The 15,994-nt window shown below is 49.8% G+C and overlaps 1 protein-coding gene across 1 annotated transcript in view; it reads right to left on the bottom strand.

Annotated features, from left to right (window-relative positions):
- LOC144178511 (aminopeptidase N-like) overlaps positions 1 to 15,135 on the bottom strand; it is a 31,323-nt gene extending 16,188 nt beyond the window's left edge. The window contains exons 1-8 of the mRNA XM_077706425.1: positions 13,036 to 15,135; positions 10,258 to 10,413; positions 7,441 to 7,543; positions 5,216 to 5,336; positions 4,980 to 5,131; positions 2,839 to 2,952; positions 1,536 to 1,670; positions 822 to 887 (exon numbers count right to left, since the gene is read on the bottom strand). Coding sequence (XP_077562551.1) covers positions 822 to 887; positions 1,536 to 1,670; positions 2,839 to 2,952; positions 4,980 to 5,131; positions 5,216 to 5,336; positions 7,441 to 7,543; positions 10,258 to 10,413; positions 13,036 to 14,147 — 1,959 coding nt within the window. The 5' untranslated portion in view covers positions 14,148 to 15,135. The remainder of the gene's footprint in view (positions 1 to 821; positions 888 to 1,535; positions 1,671 to 2,838; positions 2,953 to 4,979; positions 5,132 to 5,215; positions 5,337 to 7,440; positions 7,544 to 10,257; positions 10,414 to 13,035) is intronic.
- Between the last annotated feature and the right edge of the window lie 859 nt (positions 15,136 to 15,994).

Genomic DNA, 15,994 nt, shown 5'->3' with positions numbered 1-15,994 from the left:
TGGTGAAAAAGGGCTGATAGGAGGGCAAAGAAGGGATACATCAATCGGAAAATTTCGGCAGTGTTCTGACACCGAATCACCACCCCTGGTTACGCCCATACGCGCTGCTCTGGTTACTTTCGTTTTTTCTTGTTACCTTGCGCCAAAATCTCGCTAATACAAGGTTTTTTTTTGTATTTCTGTGCCCCTTCACCGGTAAAACAGCCGCCGACCAGCAATCGAGCCCGGGAGCTCGTGTCCTACCGCAGAACCAGGCACCGAGTCACCGCAGCGGTGAACCCAAATCACCTTAGCAATCTGTGCGTAACTTCAGCACTAGGTCAGCTTTTGAGGCCTTTGTTTGATGCATATACAGTGATACGACATTCTATGACTTAACTCCTTTACGATAGCAATAACCTCAACGGCTGATGGTGATGGATGTTCGAACTAGTTGGCACGCGGACGAGAGCAGTATGGAGGGGCTTTAGTTGGCACGTCAGGATACAGCGAGAAAAGAATTACGTAAAAAGGAGAAGTCAGGCTTTAAACCACAGGTATGTGATATGACAACAACAACGACAACACCCGCCGCGGTGGCTTGGCTAAGGGGTTCTGCTGCTGAGCACGAGGTCGCGGGTTCAATTCCTGGCCGCGGCGGCCGCTTTCCTGATGGAGGCGAAAATCAAAAACACCCTTGTGTACAAGATTTCGGCGCACGTTAAAAATCCCCAGGTGGTCAAAATTAATCCGGAGCCCTCCACTACGGCGCGGCTCATCGCCTGCGTTGCGTCGGCGCGTTAAACCCTACAATCATCATCAACAACAACGACAACACTTACGTGCACTCCTCTCTTGAAAGCACCTTCTCCAACAGCCAGGTCCAGCATGCGCAACAGCGCGACGGCCTAGGAAGAAAGCATTGCGCGGTTGGGATCAGAAGTCAACATCACACCAGGAACGGTATAACGGAATTTAAAAAATGCACACCATATCGCGCATTGCAGGCATCAATTCATCGGTGTACCTAGAGCCACTAGATGAAGTTTAGTGGCTCTAGGTGTACCGAATCATGGAAGATGCAGACAGCGATAGTCTATCGTCATCGGTGAGCATTGTGAGGGTTGCTTTAATCATAAGATGAATTCGATACCTAATATGGGGCACACATATAGCACAGCTGATAAAAGACATTCTATAAAGAATAAGGGATATAAAGTTTCAATGCCGGCACTTCTTTTTACGGCGAGTCTTATATGGCTCGGATACCGGAATCTTTCGTCCGTGTACAGAACGCTCTTGCCGCAAATTTAAGGGAACGTGAGAACAAAGTGCAGAAGCTAGCGATTGTGGCGCGCATGCGCTGCGCGCGGTTTTTGGCAGCAGAAGTCGCTCTACCGGTCCCTAAACATAAGCTCGTGGCTGTGCATTAGACACAGGCGATCGAAGACCGTTTTTATTTTTTTGGACTGCCTGATTATTCAACCCCCCCCCCCTCACCGGAACGAGGCTCACTGTACCGTACAGACAGTTCGACGAAGCGGGAGCTATTTCACCTTCTGAGTGCTGAACACGTTGAAGGCCTGGTAGATCTTGTACTGGGTGTCGACGGTCGGGACCACGGCCGGGGCGTACTTCATGATGTCGTGCTTCATGACGGAGACGATCTCGTTGACAACCATCAGGTCGTACTAGAGATAGGGGTTGGCGAGAGAGGGAACAAGTTAATTCAGCATCAAAAGGTCAGCTTATAAAGCTGACCTTTTCGCTGATGAAGCAACCGTCGTGATAGCAAGTGTCTTTCCACCTCGTGCTGCGTCATACCGTTTCTATCCCTCCGCGCCCATTGGTGAAACCATGCACCATCAGCGTGTCTAGCAAATTGTTTATTCCTCTTTGCACGCTGGTTTGAGCGGGAACGAATTATGTAATCCAGCGAGCTTCCAGCACGAGTGCAACATTGGTTGCCTTGGCAAAGAGTTCGAGATAGTCTATTAGCAAAATAGCGGTAATGCACTTAAAACACGACTGCTGTTATTTAGAAAATCACAGTGACCATTCAAATGACTGCCGGGGGAGACGGGGCATTTAATGTTTCGTTCAAAAATCGTCAGTCCCTCTCGAAAATGGGACGCTGAACGTCTTATACAGCTTTTTAAAAGGACCCTGCAACACATTCGATTAGGCTCTTCGCGTCTGGTTCCTTTGCGTCTGGAACCACTGCGAAAGATATAGTTATCGCCAGGACGGAGCGGCACTGCGTGATTTACTCGTCGCACAAGATACGCCTTCCATTCCTGTTTTGTTTTTGTGGCTTTATTTTTAAAGTTGCTATCGAAAAGCGTTCATTGCTGCAACTGAAGGAAAACCGGCCAAAAGCCGCTACATGGCCTTTGTGACGTAATTCGGGCCGTCAAAGAACGTCAACACCGGGAAAGAGAGAAAAATCTTTTGATCGAGTTTCCAAGTTATCTGATGGGCATAGAGCAGTAATTTTTGGCTAAGGTACTTCGCGACCCCCTAATCTAAGTCCTGGGTGTGTTGGGTGACTACGTTCTGCAAGCATTTCAGATTTTTTAAAAAGTGGAGAAAAGTGTTGCAGGGTCCCTTTAAATGAAAAGATCACTCAGTTATCTTCGGCAGTAGCTGGGGCTTCTTTGCATCCTGGAACGAACAGGTGGAGTGCTAACAGTACTTCCTTTTTGCAACACATGCGCACATCGATCAGCGCGCTCCAGATGCAAGTGCAGTCAGCTCACAAATGGACAGAAGAAAAACTTCGAAGAAAAAAATAAATAAAGCTAGGCCACTTAGTAAACGCAAGCCACCCCCACGTATATAAAACACGCAATACTGTACCGATTTCGGCGACTGGTCGAAGTATTCAAGACAACGATACTGGAAGTACGTCGCGAATCCATCCATAAGCCACACGTCATCCCACCACTCTGGCGACACCAGATTTCCGAACCACTGAAAAGAGAGAGAGAGAGAGAACATTATGGGGATATGCACTTCCCAAAGAATATTTAAATATTAGTGTATTGTTAGTGCCAGTACACTTTTAAACGAACCCACTGTTACACCTTGCATGCATGGGGACAACTAGTGTCACTAGGTAAGGTTACAGAGTATCGGCACTCTTTTCTCCTTTTGTTCCGGGCCACCGCCGCCATTATTGATCATTTCGCATCACGTGACAGATGTTTACACTGCGGCGGTTCATGGGCGCCGCCATTTCGTTGTTTATGCGTTTTCTGTCGGTCAATTGTGGTAGTCTCAGTTTGTCCTCCCTGCTCTGCGGCTGCGCACGACTGGCGTCGTTTCGAACGGGAATCAAAGATAACGCGCTTTTCAGCATTTAAGCTGCAGAAGTGTGTACAAAGATGCCGTGTGGCCGCTGCTTCGGCAGTACTGTTTACAAATGACCTCGTCAAAGTTAGCGGTGAGTCCGCAGAAGCGGCAACCTGGGAACACTGATAAGCACCAAAATGACCACCGTTGCTCACGTGCACCTCAATGACGGTACTCTGTATCTTATCTAGTGACACTAGGGACAACTAAGGACGTGACACCCGGGACGTCTGGTCGCCTTGAGCACGCAGTGCTATCGTACTCAGGGCTATCGTGCGCGTGTATCTTGATGGAAGATAATTGCACCCTTTATACCATCGTTGCTACAAAGTCAAAAGAAACCGAGCAAGATAAACGGAAACACGCCTTTATGGCAGCGACGGTAGCATATTAAAAGAACTCGAGAAAGGTTCATTTGAATTCACAGCCCTCCTCTACAGCACCTGGCAAATACGTATCACATTCATCCGGCATGTCAACCGCAAATTCGACCTTCCGGCATGTCAACCACAAAAAAATTTACCTTTTTGTCGCCAGGAAAGGTCATGCAGACTGGAAGTGAAACGTGACAGCACCGGATTAAACTAGGCCGCCACGTGGGGATCTTCGGGATGTCTCGACAGCTCGCACACGCAGGTTTGTTGTTGCTGGCCGTAATGTGTGCGGTGTGCGGCGTCATAAAAATGCTGGGTAATTGTTACTCCCTCCGTTTACAGCGCACGACAGGACGCGCCTTACGAGGAGCGCCCGGCGTCGTCCGGGCTTGCGCGCGACGCTCGCAAAAAAATACAAAGAAAACAGTTCACGTGCTTCCGCGCCTCAAGGAGGGAGCACAAGACAGCTCGCGCTATACGGACGCCCAGTTCGCGAAGCCGGTTCTAGCGCAAAAGCCCATTCTACATGGGGCGAATTTCGCTTGCGAATTCGCTGCTGCGGCACCGCTCGTGCACCAAAACGATCTATTCTCGTGGCTGTGGCGAATTTCCAAATGTTTGGAAGAGTCTAACTTCTCTTGTGAGCGCCGCTTAGCATTTGACAATATGTCGCAGCAGTGAAAAGGAAAATAAATCGTTTTGCCGCACGGGCGGCGCTTCAACTGCGAATTCGCAGGCGAAATTCGCCCCATGTAGAACGGGTTTTACGCTATAGGAGAAATGCCAAAGCCTGCGGACAAAACAATTCGGGCCCGCCAGTCAGGCCCGAGGAAGACGACGATATAGATGGATATGACGATGACTGTACCATCACAGTGAAAAGCGACGACGGAACATGTAACAGTTGCAAGGCGTGGTGATGTGACCTTCCGTGCTCACGTAGAAAGAAATCCACCAGCTTCGCTATGGTTCAAGCTTCGCACGACTTGCGCTTTCATTTCAGATACTGCAGCTGTCGCAACCGGGAATCGCACCTACGACCTTGTTGTTCCATGCGTGCAGCACAACCCTTTGGCCACTGAGCCGTCCGTATATGGTCTAATCGAAAATGACGCCATTAATGGCACAAGCTTCCTTGGATGACGTCACAAGTGTTCACAACGTCGGTCACTAATCGAGCATGAATCCGCACGGCCGCTCACTCAATCTCTGGAAGGGATTTTCCCGTAAGTTGGTGGACGAATATGCGCAACACATGACTTTGCAGCTCACCTCGTGGGAAAATGCGTGGCAGAGGGACAGCATGACGCTCTGCCTCTTGGCTATGGAAGAGTCTTCTGCGTCGTAGAATGCAACCGACTCGGGCAGGTAGAGCAGTCCCATGTTCTGGATGTCGCTGATGTAATGTTCCATGGCGATCACGTCTGCGGGAGGCAAGCAAGACGGGAACTGAGCAGCGAAGAGCTATGCAAGTATATACGAGCACGCATTTGGAAGGGGGCGCTCACCGGTTTTAGGTATCTGGTATGGCGCGTTGAAGTACGTTTCGTAGAAGGACAGTATCTTGGGGCCCATTTCAAGCAGGAAGTCGACGTCCTTCGCGGCGTTAGGACGAGCCCACAGCTTCATCTACATCGGGGCAAGAGAAAGAAAATGTACGTGCGCGGACTTTGCGTCCCTACGTGGTGCTGTTTTAAAGACGATAGTCTTTCTTGGGCTACTTAAACGCAGAAATTTCGGTCAGTCTGCATGTCTGTCTGTCTGTGACTCGATTCAGCCACCCGGCCAAAGTGAAACGAATGCGGCGCAATAGTCTTATATAGTCACAGCCAAATCCAAACGTTTAAGTCCGGTGTCAGTGTTCATACTTGTCAACACTGTTGAACAAAAACAAGACGTTACGCAAATATAAGGCAGCAAATCAATACGTAAGTGATATTTTCAGTGTTCCTTTATTAAAAAAAAATCATGGATGCCCGGTTTTTGCGATAGCAAATGAAATACTACATCAATGCCAGAAAACCGTCGCCTGCTGTTGCCAGCGCTACCTCCTGGGGGCATTTAAGAAATCAAACGGCAACAGCAACGAAAGGTTCCACTAGATGGGTTCTACGTTCCACTTGGAACGCTCGTGGAGTAGGGCGATGTGGTTCTGTAAACGTTGGAGTAGGGTGCCTCGATTCACGCCCGTCTCCGCCGTATGACTGCGCTGGCATCGAGTGACCCGACTTGGAGCAGTGGAACGCGGTAAATTTAAATTGACTTGAGCAAACCTATTGCGTGTTACCTTGGGAGGAACGAGACGGGAGACGGATAGCATAAGAGGTGAGTGGGAAAAAGAATGGAGGCTTTACTTAGCAGGGGCGCCAGTCGACTATCGCCTTTCGTCGACATTTGCAACGAAAGGAGCAGATACTTGGCCATTTTTTATACTCGTTTCACTCCCCTTTTCCGCAGTTCCTGGGTATGCTCTTCAAAGGGTCTCCCTGGAACTCTATCCCCTCCCCCACCCACTCAGCACCCCTGTATGAAGGTCAAAAAAGATGGCGCATTTGATTTCAGTCTTCTTTTAACACATGCAGTTCTGTATCTCAACCTTGTTATTTGGAAAGTCGGGTACTCGTATTTCCCGCTAACAATTTCGCCTTTCCCGCCAGCAGCAGCAAGTTTACAAAACGACTACGATCAAAAGGCTACCGCCGCGTCGCCGAATAAAACTGACAAGTGTAGACATGGGTTAATTGGTATCCTGACATCCTTTTAGGCACAGAGTAATTGAAAAGAGACGCAGATGGGAGACGCGGGCACAACGCTCTGTCCACGTCCCTCTTCTATGTCCGGTTTCAAGTGCACTATGCCTCACGAATTAATGCTTCATGAAAGGCAGGTGTCTGCTTCTATTGGGCTTGTTTTTAACAGAAAATTGTTTTATTCCCGGATACACAAAGATTTCAATGACGTCATATCCGTCACGGAAATGACGCCAGTTCAACGAAGCAAGCGGCCTGTAAAGGGTGCACCCCTGCACAAAGAGTATTCTTGCGGGGAAGCAACCTTTAGTACTAAAGAGTTAGTTATACTCAGGGTTGTTTGTTTTCGGGTTTTATATTTTAACACGAACGTGTTTTATGCCGGGATACACCAAGATTTCACTGACGTCATATCCGTCACGGAAATGACGCCAGGAAACCTTTGCCGAAGTGAACCACCAGCAGGACGTCGCTGACCAAGCACACCGGCAAGACAGCCGCCGACCCGCAAATCATGCTCAGCCGCAGATTTCGCGGCACATTTCACTTTCGTGTTTTACCGATGCCTATGACAGAGGAATCAATCACAGTTTTATGTGTAATCCGGGGTGGTTTCAGTCCCGAAAGCGCTGTTACTTTATCCTACTACGACTGGCACTGAAAAAAAAGCTTGCTCTCTGACGGCGTTGGGTTCATAAGCATGCATACAGCAACATTTGACCAATTTGCCTACTTTGGAACAGACAAAAAAAAAGGAACAAGCACAGGATGGAGTAACCACACACGTTAATCATCATTACAGCAACGCTAACGTGACGGAAGATGATATCAAGGTTTGTTAACTGCTGTATAGTTTGGATGCGTGCCTTCCAGCACGGGAACTGGCAGTAGTCGTGCATTGCCCATTCCCACATATCGGCGGTTGCCGCATTTGGCCAGTCTCCTCATTGCAACGAAAACCTGTAACCTTGAGGAGCACCTACCGAGCCGTTCCCGTAGGACACAAAGTCGGATATGAAAAATCCGGCACAGAAGGTTGACATTGGGAAGGATGTGATGAACACGTCCGTCTCTCGCTCGTTGCGCCTGGAAAGAAGTAGGGGAGAAGGTTGCAATCAGCTCGCACTAAACGCCTCCATTTCTAAACTGGCCGAAACCTTCCAAAACTTCACAGATGGCGTTTTTTTTTAACATGAAAGTGTTTTATGCCGGGGTACACAAAACTCACCGATGTCATATCCGTCACGGAAATGGCATCACAGAAAAAGTTCCATTGGCACAGCAGCGCTAGGTTTCGAGCACACGATCACTCTGGCCGCAACGGGAGGTGTGAAACGCTCTACCGACTCAGCCATGAAGTCATCATGCCCTGGCAGCTGTACGAACCCGCTTTATGTCCTTCCCTCTAACTTGTCCGTTCAGATGGGACTGCCGTCTAGGCGAGGTGAAGCGAAGTAGTACTATGACTCTAATGAGCGCCAATAATTGGCATCTCGATGGGGCAGCGTGTAGCAGCGGCAGCTGTTGTGTTAACCCGTCCGCCGCCTATGTGGAACGGCGCTCAGCTTGTGGAACGCCGCCGCAGCGTTCCACAAGCTGAGCTCGTCGCAACGCAAGCCTCTGGAGTACACGCCACGGAGAATGACCAATGTGGTCGCACCTTTGCCTGAACGACCCGACAGCAGGACGTCGCTCGCCAAGCACCCTTACAAGATTGTTGCGACCCGCAAATATGCTCCTTGTGACTTCAAACGATTCGTTGACAACCCGTTCGGTTTCGTTCGCACGGTTTGCGAGCGCCTGGGGTTTGCTCCGGCGAGTGTAACCCAGTGTCTAATGTTGATGCCTCTAACAGTGCCATACCGACGAAATATAAATAGCGATGTGCAAGTACATATCGATACGCAATGAACATTTAAATGCTCCTGTGAAGGCACATTTCACTTTCGTGTTTTACCGATTCCTATGAAAGAATGATCATCCACATTTTTTGTATTATTCTAGGACTGTGGAGGCGGTTTCTGCAACCAAGGTGCCCTCACACCCCCCGCCGAGCTTTCTGTGTGTGCGCGTGCACGCGTGCATGTGTGTGTGCGTAAAAGTACAGCTATCGAATCACGTTACGACCCTGCGCCAAATTGTTTGGCGTGAGCGCGCGTCTATTATCCTTCCGAAGACGAAGGCCTTCTACACGCAATATCTAATTGTTAGTGTCGCCGAAGCAGTATAGGAATTAGTAGTACATGCAATAGACCTTCAACGTGGTCGAAGGTATTCGTTACGTAATGCCACAAAAACGTATTGTATGCATTAGCGGCCCTAAATGATCCGTTCAAGGTGTTAAAAGCATATTTTTAACCTAGTGTCATGAATCAGGATTTTCCCGTTTCGTCGCTTCAGAAAGTAAACACTTGTGCGCCATGTTATAAATTATAATCGCCAAACAACTAGGATTTCCGGTCGTTACAGTGCAAAAATAGTAGCATCATTCTGAATGCAATATTACGAAATTGAATCCTTTATGTCACAATATTACCTAAATATCAATTTAAAATATGCTACATTAACTCATTCGAATAAATTAATCTGCGAAACTTCTTTGATAGCCAATCAATCCCGATTCAGTAGAGCTGAATTATCGATTCTGCTTACGCTGTCAATTTGCATCATGTCACGTGGTCGGCTCATATAACCTGTTTCACATCTATGAGCAATAAGATTTCGTTGCACCGACTTCCAGGGTGACGTAGAAAACCGGGCTGTAGTTGGTACAGATTCATCTTCACAGCGCACAAATAACGGGACAAAGGGGAGGATAGCACGGGACAACGCTGGTCAGTAGGATGACAACACTGGTCAGTGCTTGACCAGTGTTATCCCCCCCTTTGTCCCGTTATTTGTGCGCTGTGAAGATGAATTCCAGGGTAAGCCTCCCCGCATTCCGCATGCGCGCACAGTGAAGCATGCTTGGGAGTTTTCGGCCACGCCGACAACGAACTTGGATAACTCCCCCATAGTGCAGCTGACGCTGTAAAAAATGAGTCGGAGTGAACTTCCGGGCGCTACTAACAGGACATGACCTTGAACGTGCAGCACAAGTTATAGGAAGCCTGTCCAATCGCGGCTGCATTGTATGGGCCCTACTCGCTGCCTATGGTGCGCGAGGCCGGTTGAAATCACAAGGATGAAAAAAAAAATTGGTCCGTTAATTTCCAAACACACACACACACACAAAAACGGATATGTATATGCCTGGACAACTACACCTGCCCTAAAAAACGCAAGCCTGTGGGGATTTATATGTGCGAGAGAGCTTAAAACAGATTATCATTCCACTATTCAAATGTTTGGCTGGTTAATAAGCCGTTCTGTATCTGCTCGCGGAACGAACCCTGTATAAGAGTAAATATTTCACCTCTGCTCATCCTTATCTCAGCACCACGCAGCGTATCCAGTAGAATTTATGAAACAATATTCATGTCAACCCTAAGGGTGACTTTTTCAGTTCGTATACACAGAGGCTACTCCCGTCAAAGCGTCATGCATAGCATTTTTCGCGCTCGTTTAGATAAAACCGCGACATCTAAAACCACTCAGATCGTATGCCAATTAACCGAGCGTAACCGTTGGTATAATTACATCCTACAAGATGTAACAGTACCGGCAGTGACTCTGGCTCAATCAGCCTGCTTATAATTTCCCCGCGATAACTGTGACTACACCGACTCTATTATGTCCTTTTATTTCATCTAGTGCGTGACGGAAGGCGAAAAGATTGAACAGCGAATGCAAAAACTTACCGTTTGTATGTTGTCGCACGGGGCATGTTGGAGAGTGAATGGATATTTTTGGGCCGAGTGACTTGTATAATGTAGGCGGCCTTCATCCCAGGCTCGTCAAAACAAGGGAAAGCACGCCTGGCTTCGGTGGGAAGGAAGTTGGCGCCGTAAACCCACCTGTGTAAAAAAATAGCAGTGGCTTAGCTCGGCTATGCCAGGATATACGTAGCGTGAGCTAAGGTTCAGCCTGTTATTCTCTTAGGTTTCGTGGTTGTCTAGGATCAGCTGATTATCATGCTTTCTGCTGCTAAAGCGATTTCCAATCCAGTTCACCAGTCCAGTCCGGTCCGGTCCGGTCCGGTCCGGTCCGGTCCGGTCCGGTCCGGTCCGGTCCGGTCCAGTCACTACTCCTCGCGCATGCGCAGCACCGCTGTTCAGGAGCCACGCGAAACGACTATCAAGCGGGTCCGGCGCACCGTCAGACTTGGTTACTCCGCAACGGAGGTGCACAGCTGGGCACGCGCCGGCGCCAGTGCCTCTGCCGCGGCTATGACGTCACTCCTCTGGAATACGCAGACTGGCGAATGTGCAGACCCAATCTTCTACACACCCGCACTCCAATTGGATTGGATTTCCAGTCCAATTCAGTATAATCAAATTTATTCCAAGCCAATCCGATCGAAGCCAATCCAGTCCAAATCCAAGCCAATACAATGCTCCTCGCTCTTGCGCAGCACGGCCCTTCAAGGTCCACGCGAAGCTGCTCAACCTCGGCCAGTGTAGCTTACGCTACAAAACAGGAGAAGGAGGAAGATGCGGTGGAGGAGGAAGATGAGGAAAAGGTGGGGGAAGGAACGGTCATAGAGTTGAACACACGTTCGTTGGTAAAGCGTTCGATCGTGCCCAAGATCTTTCGAGCCACGCAAAACAAGGTTAGCAATACAATATACGATCGCCATGTTTGCGTGAATAAGGGCTTTCGGTTAGGAAAAATGCCGATGCATGCGTAGCGAGCTGTATAAAAAAGGGATTCTTATTGAAGTGGCGAGCATTCCCGCTGGTTTGTATTTTGCAACCGCTAAATCTCAACCCCGTGGAAAGATGAATGAAAAAAAAAAGCGGACAAATGCAAAACAGTTACGACCCAAGTGCGGCCGCATTTACACGTATGAGTATACTTCCGGCCAATCCCGATTGGTGCTGTGTACAGCGCAAACAGAAAAGCACGGCAGGGCGTATCGAGTTGTCTAAAAAAAATCCCGTTTCAGATACCTGCCTGCTGGAGTTGCAGACGTTAACTAACAACGGCATTTTCTTGTAGCCACAGACAGAGTGTCAGCAGGATTTCGGGAGTTTGAAGTGATACAATTCCTGCTTAAAGGAGCCATGAATACAAAATACAAGTTGGGTTTATTAGAAAGACTGCTTAGTCTCGATAACAATGATACCAATATCATCGCAATCTTCGAACAAATAACGGATATATTAAAGAAAACGTGTGCAGCAGTCGCGACCCGTGGTCGCGACCCCCTAGCCAATTTTCCGCAACTTTTCTATGACGTCACGGAACCGTGTTTGTGCGATTGGCGGCCGCCTAACTGACCTGTCGCGACGACACGCGACTGGACGTCTGTAATGGGGCCTGTAGTTCCATTTGACCGCACCACTTGAATGCTAACGTGCAGTTAACGCAGTGAAAATTATGTTGTATTGTTGGCCCGTTTGACGTCATTCTTGCTCATAACACGTCACTGTGGCGCAAAATTTGAAAGTTTTTAAATACTTCTTGCTTTTTTTTCGTTAAAAAACAACTTTTGTGGCTGTAATGGAGCTGAGTGAGATACTGAATCCTAGTTTTTTTTTTCAAATTAAACGCAGTTGTATTTTCTCTTCATGGCTCCTTAAGGCTTGGTTGTCCATTGGCCCTGGCCCTACGGGTGCGCTCATGCCCCGGTGACGTTACCAGTGGCCACGGAGAATAATTCTTGCTCCGTGCTAGTGGCCTTCAGTACGACTAGTCAAAAACACTTGTGTAAGTTTCCGCAAACCTATATTCCAAGCCCACTATATTCCACTAGAACTCGACAAGGCAACACCCGCGTGTGATTCTCAAGTATACAACAAACTTCAATATGAAGTTGCGTGCAGGTCGGCAATTAATCTGATGAAGCCTTGACTACCAAGATGACTCATCTTTCGAGTTCAGCATTGCAAAAGGGTAGTGTCCATTAGCCCGGCAACTGTGAGAATTACCGTCATAAATTTCTCACGGCAGTCGTCTGTCATTGGCTAAGCACGCTGCGCGGAGATTCTATGGGATAAATATTTCCTACGAAGCCGCTTTTGCAGCTGCCCCTGTAGCGCTGTGGTATAGTACTTGGTGTCTAACGGGAAGGCTAAGGTTCGAATCCGACAATGCGATGCGTTCTTTTCTTCAGTCTCCAGAATTTTTCGGTCATCGTGAATTTGTTGATAGTTTTTTTTACTCTGGTTTTTACTATATCAAGAGATCGACGCACAGGACTTTTATAATGGGTTGAATTACGTTTAATATAGGTTGTGTTCTGTGCCGTTGGGCTGGGTTAGATTAGGTTTGTTGCAGTTGGGCTGTATTTGGGTAGGTTACGACGCGTTCGGTTAGGTTACGCTAGGCTCGGTGAGGTTACGTTATGTTAGGTCACGTTGGAACGTAATATTATTCAGCAAATTTTATGCCAGCCAGCTTTAATGGAAACTGCCGTGAGGTTAGACGCAGCCTTGCACAAACAAACGGGGTTAAACGTCGAAGCCTTAACTTACACGGGATCGCCCTGCTCCCTCTCGTAACGCCTCACGTTGAAGCCGTTGTCGTAGAGAGCCGCAGTTGTGTACGGGATGTCCAGGTAGTACTTGTCTCCCGCCAGCAGGTCCTCGGCCAGATTGATGTACAGGAACTGGGAGTAATCGTTGCTGCGGATGCTCAAGATGTCTGGCCCGGGCGCGCCCGACACGAAGTTGAGGGTGACGTTGCTGCGGTCGATGGCCAGGTTGGCCGCGTGCAACTGGATCGTCTTGGTGGGCTGCAGGGCTTCGAGGGTGATGTGCACGTGGCCCCGGAACGACATGCTCTGGTCGTTGAAGATGGGCTCGAAGGTCACCTGGTACGTGAGGGGCCTCACCGTCCTGGGGAGGCGGATGTCCTCGACGTTGTGTTCGCTAGCGTCGTTCGGGACGGGCGCCGTGCCAAAGCGGTATATGGATTCGTTCGAGGGCGTCGGGTTTCCTTCGAAGAAATCTCTGCTCTCCGGGGGCTCCTTATCCGCAGCAACTTTGTGGACGGCCGTTTTTCTCGTCGCGACTACCGCCGCCTCAGTTTCGTTCTGCATGGTTACGTCCAAGTGCAGAGAGCCACTCATGGCCGCCGAGTCGACGGGAGCATGCCGCTCGGGTAGCGCCGGAGCATTCTGAACATTCGCTTCAGTGGGGCCGACCAGCTCGTCTTCGGAATCTTCCCGCTGTTTCTCCTCGGCGACCCTGGGCGGCTTCCGGGCCACCGGGGTGACGCGTTTGTGCTTTTTGTGGGTAGTCACTTTGGGCGCCTTAGGCACATGGTGCGCGGCCTTGCGTGCCACATGCTTCTTCTCGGCAGCGGGAGCGTTGTGTACGCCATGCGGTCCCCCTTTGGCATGTTCGCTCTGGGCTACAGCGTTGCGTTGACGCGGCGCACTGCGGTGTGACGTCGTCTTTACGGAGCGCCCCATGCTCGCTGCAGCCACGACAGCCGCTATGGCGATGGTTAAGCAGGCAGCGATCACGAACTGCCATTTACGCTGGCCAACGAGTTGCCTGATGTTCTGCAAGGTGCTGGGGCGAGCGGCGGCCCGACTCTTGGGACGACTCCCGATCACGCGCTCGGCGCTCGACTCGTACATGCCCTTTTTAGACTGCGACGTCGACCAATCGAAAACGCAGCAGTCCGCGCTCACCGGTCGACGCTTGAGAACTTCGGCAGGCCGCTCACAGCTGCAGCCCTCCGGTGCAGCAATCTGTGGAAGCCATTTTCCAGCACAACGCAACCACAAAGAAACGGAGCGCGCGGTGACGGAAGCTTCTTCCTCACATTAACTTACCTCCTACGACTGGGGATTGGCCAAGGCGGCTCCAGTCATTTATGCCATTCGGCTTCAGAGATTTACTTTCAAGAGTTGCTCTGTTACCTCAACATACGACGTCCACCCATCCGACTTCGGGAGAGAGGGGAGGCGCCCCTCCAGGATTTCCAGGGAGGAGGCTGAGCCCTCCCTCCGGCGGCGTATATGCGTTTCCTAGTCAGTACAGCTAGCCGTCACCTGAGCTTGCTAATGGGGGTTATCACAGCATTAACGTACCTAAAGCATACGAAACCACCAGAACTGAAATAACAGCCAAAACGGACCTGCAATGGTTGAAAACCACGGTGTAGAAAAAAATTCAACAGAAATAGCCGAAACCGAGCAAAAAGAGAAAACCCGCAAAAACGTGCACGAAGCATGCTGAAACTGACCAAAAGGCAACGAAAATACCCGAAATCCCATTTGTAATGCATAAAGATGTCACAAATAGATTATATGCGTGATAAAAATGTTAATATTCAGATATGACAAACCCTTGAAAAAGAAAGAAAAGCGGTAACGGGATTTGAACACGGGTGAGGACGTTTGCCTCGCAGGAGCGGAACTACTACACTACGAGACCAAGCGGTTCTGAGCGATTAAATTGAGGGTCACATGCACGTAGACATAGCGAACATAGCTTCAAACTTGCCCCCAGATGGCGCCATGCGTCGCTTGGCTGTAGAGCGCAAGAGTTGCGCGTCTGATTGCCACATGCCGCGGGTTCCAGTTCGACAGAAAGCCCTCTTTCAGTGCTGCGCACAGTCAGTTCTACTCAACTGGGCATCGGCGGTTGTGGAAGCGGCGGCCGCTCATCTGATAAGCGGTCCAATATCGTGCGCCAGTGCACTTTATAAGCGACCCCAAACCATCCACCGCCGACGGCGGCGGCGGCGGCGTCCGCAGTGCTCCTCTATATTTAAAAAAGAAACAGCATCCGGCGCCAGGTTTCGATCCGAGGACTTTGCGGCCGCAGCGCGACGCTCTACCGACCAAGCCACGGACGCGACGGTGGTATCAGTGTTAGTGACGCGCCGTATATCTTTAACGCATTCAAACTACGTCGTCAGCGGCGTGCGTTGGCGACTCAGCGGCGTTATAGCGGCTTGATAACTGCGTGGTGTACACGTGATACTACAAACCCGATGGAAGAGATGGAAGAAAAGGCGGCGAGGCGGTGGGCTGCAGGGGCCGAGCGCAAGCGCCGCAAGCGGGCCGACAACCATGCATTCGCACTTTCACATTCTCCCCCTCGGGGAAATGCGGGGGAATTTTTTGCCCGGCCGCTCTTCGCCACTCCTCCTCGCCACTGCCACTGGCCCGGTGGCAGCTTTTTTACGCGAGAAGGGTGGCTTTCCCGCACGACCTGGAACTCAAGATGGCGGATGGACGCGCACCTAGGGGAGCTATATACAGGAACTCTACTTGGCTGTAGAGTTCCTGTATATAGCTCCCCTTGGCTGTGCTGACTATGCTAACGCCCCCCCCCCCCCCTCCCTACTCCCCGAAGTTCCATTGCCAGTGATATTCCCCGCTGAGGTTTCTTTTGTGTTGCCGCTACCTTTTCACTTAAAATCCTATAGTGGCTAAAATTTCACTGCATCATTGCTGGCGCAAACCTGCACGTC

This window comes from Haemaphysalis longicornis, unplaced genomic scaffold, assembly GCF_048455015.1.
Source record: "Haemaphysalis longicornis isolate Haplotype H1 unplaced genomic scaffold, Haemaphysalis longicornis Haplotype H1 scaffold_4, whole genome shotgun sequence".
Classification (NCBI taxonomy): domain Eukaryota; kingdom Metazoa; phylum Arthropoda; class Arachnida; order Ixodida; family Ixodidae; genus Haemaphysalis; species Haemaphysalis longicornis.
This window is presented reverse-complemented; position numbering and strand designations above follow the sequence as displayed.